Below are 9,302 nucleotides of genomic sequence, written 5' to 3' on the forward strand. Positions count from 1 at the left end.
GAATCAAGAGTTTGTTGACATCCTGTTGAGGGCGGTTGCCGCAGGTTCAGTGAGGGAGGAATGCAACAGTCCACAGAGGCTCCATGACATTCCCAAGGGAGGTCTGGTGGCTGTTTGGCTCTTGTTGCCTTTAGAGGAGGAGAAGGGCTAACGTCAAAAGAAATGGGATTTCCCAGGGTGCAATAGCACATTTTTAGTGTCCTGGCTATTGTTAATCTAACCATTCTTTAACACTCATATAAATTCTGTGTTGATCTTCTTGGCTTTATATTTTCCACTATGTGGCTATGCATATTTGGTTTATCTTCTCATTGGTAGTGTTTTCATGTTTGGCATTGGCTGTGTTGGAGTCAGAAAAACGGGAGTTCTTTGGACATTTTGACCTTTTTGTGCACATTGAAAGAGCTTGAAGGGTCAGATTAAACTTGAAAGAAATGATCACAGATCGTGCTGTACTCCCTCAATGTCTCAAACTGTTAGCCAAAAGGTTTACAATTAAAAATAAATCTTATTTTCCACGGACGAGCTGGATGTTCTAGGGGAATACACTCACCTTGTGTATTACTTGGCCCTGATTTTAGTCACATGCTCCCAGTAAGAGTAGTCTTCACATCTCTGGGGCAAGTGTGTATATTGTGTTGATAAAGCCATTATCTTGTGCATCCTAAAACACTTAATGAAGGGACATGTATGCTGAGTGCCATGATTTATATGAGTTGAAACAATATTGAAGATGTTGCAAAGCTCCAACTGACAATTCAAGTTATTTGGGACTGAGATCTTGTTTTTCATGTATTGGTAGTGGGTTGATCATGTGTGCGTCAGACAACATTTAAAGGCCTTTTCTTGACCAGTTTGTCCCGTGTATAGCGTCATGATTTTCACACACGATAACACAAATTAATTTTTTGGAAATTTTTTGAAAAGTGCACTTTTTTTTTTTTTTTAGTTTTAAATGATTAAAGCTTATGTATTATAATATGTGGATGAATAAAACTAGATTAGAGTTTACCCAAGCTTGGAAAGGAGTGTGGTGTTCTGCTTCACTGCTGGGATAACATGGTAATGTCTATTGGTTTTTAAAATCCTCCGATTCTATCCAGTTCCCTGAATGTGGCTTCCAACCTTAAGGGCAGGTGTGCGTGGGGCCTTTTACCTTCTATTTCTTATAGATGAGATGTTGTGCAGCAAATGGACTTAAATGGACTGCTATGGGGATGATAAACAAAATGAAGGTGACCACTGAAGGGACCGGTGTTGGCGTGAAGTTGAACTCTTTAAAAACTTTATTGCATCAGTGTTCACATGCTGATTATATGTGAATTTCATGCCTTGTCTGGTTAGCCCCTCACAGCCGCATGACCGACACAGAAAAAGTTACATTGTTAAACTACCAGTGATTAGAGCCAACAGCAGAGCTGGGTCATTTATTGAAAAATCCTTTCCAGTGATTTGTACTGTATTTGGTTTATTCAGTGTAGAATGCATTGTGCAAATTCACAATTTGTCGTAACCTGTCCCGGAGATCTGTCGTTTAAAAAAAATTTAATTTTAATTTTTTCTCCAAATGAAGTGTGTTAATCCTCAGTATTAATGTATTTAATGAAATACTTGCCAAGTGAAGGTACTGAAATGGCCATTATAATATTTTGCTGGTTATAATCGCGAGTGAGTGAGTGAGTGAGTGAGTGAATGAACATGCTGTGTGTTTACATGTCTGCCATTCTCCGCTCTCTTCTTTTTTCCCCTTACTTGATTGGACTGTGTATTCTTTCCCTGGGTCGAAGGCACTGAAACTGCACCACTGCAATGGGCCTGCATTCATGCAACTTAGATGTCCGTTCAGCCGCGCTCGTTGGTACTCTGAGGTGTGTGTGTGCGTGCGTGTGTATGTATGTGTACACTTTTGATGGCTATTGTTTATGCTTGAGATCCATTCTGATTAGAGGCATGGACCTAGGGTAATATTAAAAGCTATGTTTGCATCTTTTGTTTCTTTTGTAAGGTTGACACACCTTAACACATGTATTTAGGACCACTTAAGATGACACTTTTTTTTTTAAAGAGTTCAAATAAACTTTGTGTAGTGGTGTACAAATTGAAAGTAATGTATTTTTGTTTGATCTTTTTCTTCTTTTTTTAACTATACCAAATGTAAATTATGTACAATAAGTGTGCCAATCCCCTTTCTTTGTAAAGCCCAACTCTTAACAAGTGCCAATGTTGTGAAAAATGAAGGGGCCTGTGAATTTCATGGTCCAGTTTTTAAAACAAATAAACACTTAAGTATGTGATTAATTAACTAAAAAAAGGACACTTTTATTCTATATTTAAGATTAACGATAAACTGCTGTTTTTAAGATGTAATTTTAATTGCATGTGTTTGTCAGGTTAGGGAGAGGTTGGGTGGGTGAGATACTGTATTCATGCAGCACCCTTGTGAAAAGGGTCCTAATGGTTGTTGATTTACAGTATTTTAGCCATATTTCTCTTTTGTATGTTTCATTTCAACCACTGTTGCCTGAACCTCATTTAAACATGAAAATGATTTTCATAGCCTTGTCCTTTTAAATGTTTTAAATTGGAATAAAATATGTTCCTATACTCTCTCATTGCATCCGTGTACATTTCCTTTGCAGTGAGCATTTGTCCTCTTACATATTGTGATTAAAGGATCATGTGACTTTTTATGTCCACTGCTACTAGTTGTGAATACTTTGAGCAACTGCCACAATTTTTCAGACCACTTGAATACTAGTTAGCTGTTGGGTTTCCATTTGTTTCATTACAATGTTTGGATCGAGACCATCATCATGCAACATATACAGGTGTAATTTGTATTAAATGGGCTAAAACATGCACAACACTGGTTTGTTTTCCTGTACCAGCTAATGCTGTGACCGTCTACAGTCCTACCAGCCTGTACATGAATGTGAACATTATGTCGTCATCACTGACGGAAAGCAATACTCAATACTTTGTGGTAAACATTTATTGGAAAGGTTTTTGAAGCAACTTGAGCCAAAAAAAAGTTAAATTGTTAATACTTTTGTCAGTTTGGTTTAGGAGATCTAGCATTCAGTGTTTTAATATACATTTTCCAAGCAACACAAGGCAATAACCAGCATAGACTAATCATACATACATTTAGCTCAGGTGAGAGAGGTTCTCAGTAGTTCTACAATTCTGGTTAAGGAAAAACTAAATGACCGTCTGCAATAATGATTTGTTTTTATTTTTTAAAAGTTTGCAGGTTACCTACAGCATAAATAAAGGCTCAAACAGCTATGAACTGTGAAATGGTATTTATATTTGTTTACCTTCCTATGTTGGACGTTATGTTTTGTAAGATTATTTTATGGGGCATTTTTTCCCTTTAGTGACAGGAAAGGTGGGAGAGCGATGAGGGATGACACGCAGAAAAGGGCCGCAGGTCGGACTCGAACCCGGGCCGCTGCAGAGGATACCGCTTACATGGGGCGCACCTTCTTGCTGGGTAAACTAGAAGTCGCCCCAATTTTGATTCTTGCTGATGTAGTGGCTTGAACCCCGTGCGTATTGCCAAGTGCACTGATACAACCATATTATCCCTCCAGTGACTGTAAGACTGGTGAGCTGTCCACATGAGGCGCTAGCTGCCCAGACATCAGCCGGCTGATGAGGTAGATCTGCGGCGTGTAGATCTGCGCGGCACAACGGCGGTCACCGCTCATCTAGCTGCTTTGTTTCTTTGTGGGGCGTTCAGCAGCACATTATCGTCGCGTCTATCCACGGCTCCAGGAATGGACTGACTTTCTAGCACCACCACTGACAAGTCCACTCTGTTTCTTCACGACTCCTCGGATAAACCTTAAGAGTTTAACTCAAGCCTGGGATCATTTTAATTTGATGTTGATTAGCCGTCTGAGCGACACAGATTGTCTTTTCACTCGCGCGACTTATTTTTAGCCGCTGGACGAAACTGGATTGAACTTAAACGAACCCGCAGACATTTTGTTATTTCTGAGAATAAGAGCGTTTTTTTCCCCCCTTACTTTTTCATCAGTCGCAGCTGGCTGAAGCGAGCGAACGGAAAGCTTTAAAGGACCACTACAAGGCGAAGGAAGAAACAATAACCCTCTCTGCTCACTAACTAAATCCAGACACCACAGTGTTCATATCGTTTTTAATTTACACGCGTTGAGCTCGCATCGCTGCCGCTTGTGCGTTAAAGGCGGAAGGCTTGCAACTGCGATGGAGCATTTTGACTGACAGCTTTTGAAGAATTAGCTAGCTTAGCCAGTGAGGAACCAGCACTGGTGGTGGTTTCCTGTTTACAGACGCAGTAAATACGGGCTCGGGACAAGTAACGTTACAGCTGAATGGTCTTGCATCAACCAGACAAGACACCGGCTCTTTTAACTCGCGAACGACGTCAAAGTACTTCACTTATATTCGGCTTAATTTCTTTAGTGGGGGTCGCTAGCTACCGTTAGCCAGCTAGCTAGTCATCCTGCTATCGCTGGACAGCTCCTGTGTGAGGCAGGCTAACGTTAGCTTTGGACAAAGGACCAACGCAGGGAAAATATAAACACAGGGCACTCAGTCGATCGTGTTTGGGAAGGAAAGCAACAAACAAGGAATTGACATGATGTTTCCACAATCAAGACACTCAGTAAGTGGATTTTAATTTGACATTTGTTTAGAATTTAGGTACTTGCTCTACAGTAAGCACTAACTGATTTACCCAAGCAGGTTGGTCAGGTAGGGAAATCAGCATGCAACTTGTTTTTTGGCAGTGTATTGTAATTTAAACAGATGTATCATACGAAAGAGGTTTCGTTTTGGCAGTCATAACGTTGGGGGCTTATAACTAGTGTTCTGGCAAGTTCTGCAAAATATATGTATCTGGGGTTTTATAAAGACCCCAATGGGAAAGAAACGCTTTTTGCTTCGAATGGAAACTGTTAAACTTGTTCCAGATGCTGGCATCCTCCAAATCAAACTACTATAATAAATGCTGTCATATTTCACAACGATATGAATATTTACAACCTTGTGTCAGTGTATTTTCAGTTGGCCACATTTTCCAAAATGCCAAAACCAGACATTTATTTTCATGGTTTTGGCTGTAGTCAAAATAAAAGTGGTGTCGTCACTGTCATGTATGGTTGTTGAGACACTCAAAACTCACTGCACATTGTATTGTGCAGGTGGCTGTTTTTTTTGTGTTTTTTTTTTTTTTTTTTTTTACTGTAAAAGCGCACATTTCTGTTCCCCCAAATTTTAAGTTTCCATGGTAACAGAAACTAAGTCCGGGGCATGTCAGTGATGAGGGCTCTGGACCCATTGGTCAAACATTTATGTTAAGTCACTGGCAGAATTTTGTTATGTGTCACTATTGAAATATCCAGTGGTGTCAGTACTGCTTTGGAGCAGGGATTCTCTTAGCCAAGGATAACAAATGTGTGTTTCTGGTTGGGACCCAGACTCAAATTGAAACTAGAAGCCACCTCAATTGGTTTCTTATGCCAAAAGAAACCTGCCAGAAACTAATATATGGAGGCTTACTTGTATTTTCATCTTTCCCTTGGAAGGGCGAATGTAACATAAGGCGTTTGTGTCAGTCCATCACAGGTGAACACAACTACAAGAAGACTGTTGTGTTGCCAAGGACTGTGCCCTCTGCTTCTCCCTGGCAACGTCTTGTTGCCACAGCTAGCTCTTTTACTGCTCAAAGCAGAAGAGTTGTTTGCTGAAGCTAGAACCTCAACGTCTTCTGTGACATGAATGGGTTTGCCCTTTGGCAGTCAGTCGGTGGCAGCCTGATTGTGGCCAGCCAGTTGATGTGTGTTCTCAGTTCTCAGACGAGGGAGCAGAATGTGGAACCTCAGCCTGGGTTGTCAGATGAGTGTAATTCTGTATAAGCAGTGTGTTCTACTGAGTTTAATTTACCATAAGTGTTTTGAAACGGATAATCTAAAAGGATTAGAAGAATAGAAGGTTTGTTTTTCTCCAATTGCAAATTAAAAAACCTACTACAGTTTTGGCTTATTTCTCTGTAATTTGTCCTCAATAAAATATCTGTCACTATATTAAATGCGATCTTATCACAACTCCTTTTTAGATAAAAAAGAAAAACTGTTCCAAAAGACTTCAGGTGATTTTCATACTTCAGTTCAACAATTCAACAGTGGCAATTTCATATTAGCAGCAACATGGTTTGAACAGTAAGAGTAAACTGTTTTTATTTTGATCCCTGTCAGTAGTCGCCATGTTTTGATTGTGAAGTAATTACCCACTGAATGAGGGACCATGCAAAGTTAAGTTCTTTTCATTTTCTAGTTTAAGTTATTGCCTCTCACAGCATTGTGGCATAGCAGGTGAAAAAACAAAGTTGGCCCACTGAGAGGAAACCTTTTAGGCTACATCCATAATTACTGGGTTTTTATTTTAAAATGAAGAATATCTCTCATCACAGGCATTTTTTAAAACTATCTTGTCCATACTAACACACCTGAAACACATATCACAGACCACTCACGTACACTGGGCATGCATGTGTCGGTGTAAACATGGTGTTAGGCTGATAACCTCGCTGGACACGGGTATTGGCCCAAATCGCTCGAATTATAGCTTGCCTCTTGGTCGTGCAGGCAGTAGTAGGATTATAAAATGCAGAATGTATATGCACACCAGCTGCTAGCATCAAAAACAAGATCAGAAATGTCTGTTGTTTGCTATCCATGTTGTATTAACCGCAAGTAGGCAAGGCTAATGTTTCTTTACTTCCGGAAAAGGGTCACATGAGAGGGGCGTGACAAATCAGGTCATTGTTTCCAAAGGTCTCCGTTTCTGCCCATCTAGACTAAAACGCAACAGAGTTTTCAAACTAAAACGGGGTCTGCAGCGTTTCCAAACATCTCCATTTAAGGTGATTTGGAAATGCCGGAGCAGTGTTGACGCGAGGCGTAAACGTAGCAAGAAATATGCCTTTTACAACGAAGACGTAGTGGTGTGGATAGCCTCGGCCCTTGATTCTGTCCTCTGTTCTCCTGAGCCGGGCCCTCGATCAAACACGCAAACGAGAGGACAAGGATGGTAGAGTGATCATAAATGACAGCAAAACAGTGTAGAGAACTCTGTGTGTGTGTGTGTGTGTGTGTGTGTGTGTGTGTGTGTGTGTGTGTGTGTGTGTGTGTGTGTGTGTGTGTGTGTGAAATAAGATGCTGGTGGGCAAAACCCTGGACAGTAGAACCTTTCCAGGTGTGAAGTAGTTTATTTAGTGTTTTGGCAAGTAAATCTCCCTTGTCTGTGTGCTAAAACCCAAATGTGTGTGTCCACCACAGTAATGACGGTATTGCAGAGTCCATGTTGTGACAGAAAGTGACAACACCGGTATACCACCCACCACTACTCCATGGCGTTTTTCCATTACGTGGTACCTGCTCGACTCGGCCGCGGTGCCCCGTCCTCCATTTTCCATTGCAGAAGGCGAGCGTGGCTGGTCGTCACAGCAGGAAACTGCCGTGACCTAACGCAATACACACACACACACACACAGATGTGAGTGTGTTGTTTCTAATCCGCGGCATGTGGCTGTTGCCAGACGTCAAATTTAGTTTCAAAAGAAGCTGGAGGCAGCAAAAAACCAACGCTGGATAAACTACTTAAACACGGCAGGTTTATTCAGGACACCCCCGTCTGTCACTAGCCCCGACGACGCAGTGATTAGTGACGGTTCCTCCGACCAGTCAGTCGTCTTCAGGTTTTCACGTCACCATTTGGTATCGCCTCAGCTTGCTCGGAACCTCGACTGAGGTGGTACTAAAAAAAGCAGGGACTTTTTATTGTAACGGAAAACCGAAAAAGGCGAGTCGAGGAGGTACCAAGTAGTGGAAAAACGCCATTGCAGGCAGTGGTCTCTTGATAGGCTGAAAACTCATCACCTTCTCCAAGGTGAGAGCAGCTGGGCCACTCCACTCCTGCCTGCCTGATAGGAGGTTATTTTTCTAATCCAATTGAGTGCCCTTATGCTGCTTGATTGGAGTACTAAGACCCAACACACAGGATTAAAATTGTTCTTTGGGAATTTAGGATGTCTCTTCACTCATTCTGCAGCTCCTTTAGCTGTAACCTGCTACAACAAGCCGTTTCCAACCCTCCGCAAATACAGCCTTCACTGTGGTTTAAACATAAATATACAGTGAATACACACACACACACACACACACACACACACACACGTCTTCCCTCTTAAAATCTCCTTCCTCCTCAGCTGCTGTCACAGGGGCCCGAGGATGGGGAGAATGTGTGACACTCATATAGATATGAGTGTCAAAGATAAGGAGCTGGAGGATGAGAGAGGAACAGCACTGCCTCATAATGACAGATCTTTCAAACTGACTCACTCGGCACCAACTCTGCTTCCTTCCATTTTCCTTTGTTCTCTCTGTAGCAACATTAGTGTTAGAGTTCCATATGATGTGAACAAAAGCGCTACACTCTGGATATGACCAATCAAGGATCCTGCCATGTGTGATGCGTTTAAAGCAGAAGAGGAGTTGCAGAGGAATAATCTTAAGGTGTTTCCTGTGTGAAGTATACAAGATGTTGCCTTTGCCTGGCCGCAATTTATGTTGGTAAAGTTCATGTGAAGAGGCCTTGTGGCTTTTAGCTGAACACTGGGTCAGGCAATGTTTCCCCATTTGGATGGTGCTGCTTTTTTTCCCAGAGATGCTCATTATGGGTTTACCGCCATCTTTCACAGTTTGACATTTTGTTTTTGTTATTGGCATGCCGAGAGGAAGGGCTTACCTTTTTATAGATATGCCAGGATCTTTTCTTTTTTTACAAACAGTAAATATAGCGAAATTGCAATGTTGTTAAATTATCTGTGGAAACAAAATGGAAAAATGTGTTTATTTCAGAAAGTTAGACACACAGAAGACCAAGGTTTAAAAAGGATTTATGTGTCTTGTTAGTCAATGGGTGCATTTTAATCCACTGTCACAGGTTACGGCCACAGTTCATTGGTTTAATAGAAAAAAGCCTCATTTGATAGCGACACAGTGCCTGACCCAGTTGATAGCATTTGCCATATTGTTTGGGTGTTGATTAATCCTAATGCAGCTTCAACAAAGCTGGCCGTGGCGTGAAAGTGGAGCAACAGAAAGGCTTGGTGCCAAAGCCGGAGAGTAGCGCAAGTAATATGGAGGCCAAATTACTCCAGTCCCCTGAGCCCATGCTCCACTGTAGAGATGGCCACAGGTTGTACACACACACACACACACACACACACACACACACACACACACACACAC

The 9,302-nt window shown here is 41.6% G+C and overlaps 2 protein-coding genes across 5 annotated transcripts in view; both read left to right on the forward strand.

The window, feature by feature from the left end:
• The window catches only part of LOC117951130 (guanine nucleotide-binding protein G(q) subunit alpha-like), a 35,698-nt gene extending 33,089 nt beyond the window's left edge, over positions 1–2,609 (forward strand). For both annotated transcript variants that reach the window (XM_034882679.1, XM_034882678.1), the window contains exon 7: positions 1–2,609. This exon is cut by the window's left edge and continues 2,175 nt beyond it. The gene's annotated coding sequence lies outside the window, so the exon portion shown is untranslated.
• A 1,112-nt stretch (positions 2,610–3,721) lies between these two features.
• tle5 (TLE family member 5, transcriptional modulator) overlaps positions 3,722–9,302 on the forward strand; it is a 39,287-nt gene continuing 33,706 nt past the window's right edge. For 2 of the 3 annotated variants that reach the window (XM_034882681.1, XM_034882682.1), the window contains exon 1: positions 3,726–4,654. In XM_034882681.1, the coding sequence (XP_034738572.1) occupies positions 4,628–4,654 (27 nt within the window). In that variant the 5' untranslated portion in view covers positions 3,726–4,627. Of the gene's footprint in view, positions 4,655–9,302 lie in introns of all 3 variants that reach the window. The other variant, XM_034882683.1, reaches the window with a different exon arrangement.

Source organism: Etheostoma cragini, chromosome 9 (genome assembly GCF_013103735.1).
Source record: "Etheostoma cragini isolate CJK2018 chromosome 9, CSU_Ecrag_1.0, whole genome shotgun sequence".
NCBI classification, from domain to species: domain Eukaryota; kingdom Metazoa; phylum Chordata; class Actinopteri; order Perciformes; family Percidae; genus Etheostoma; species Etheostoma cragini.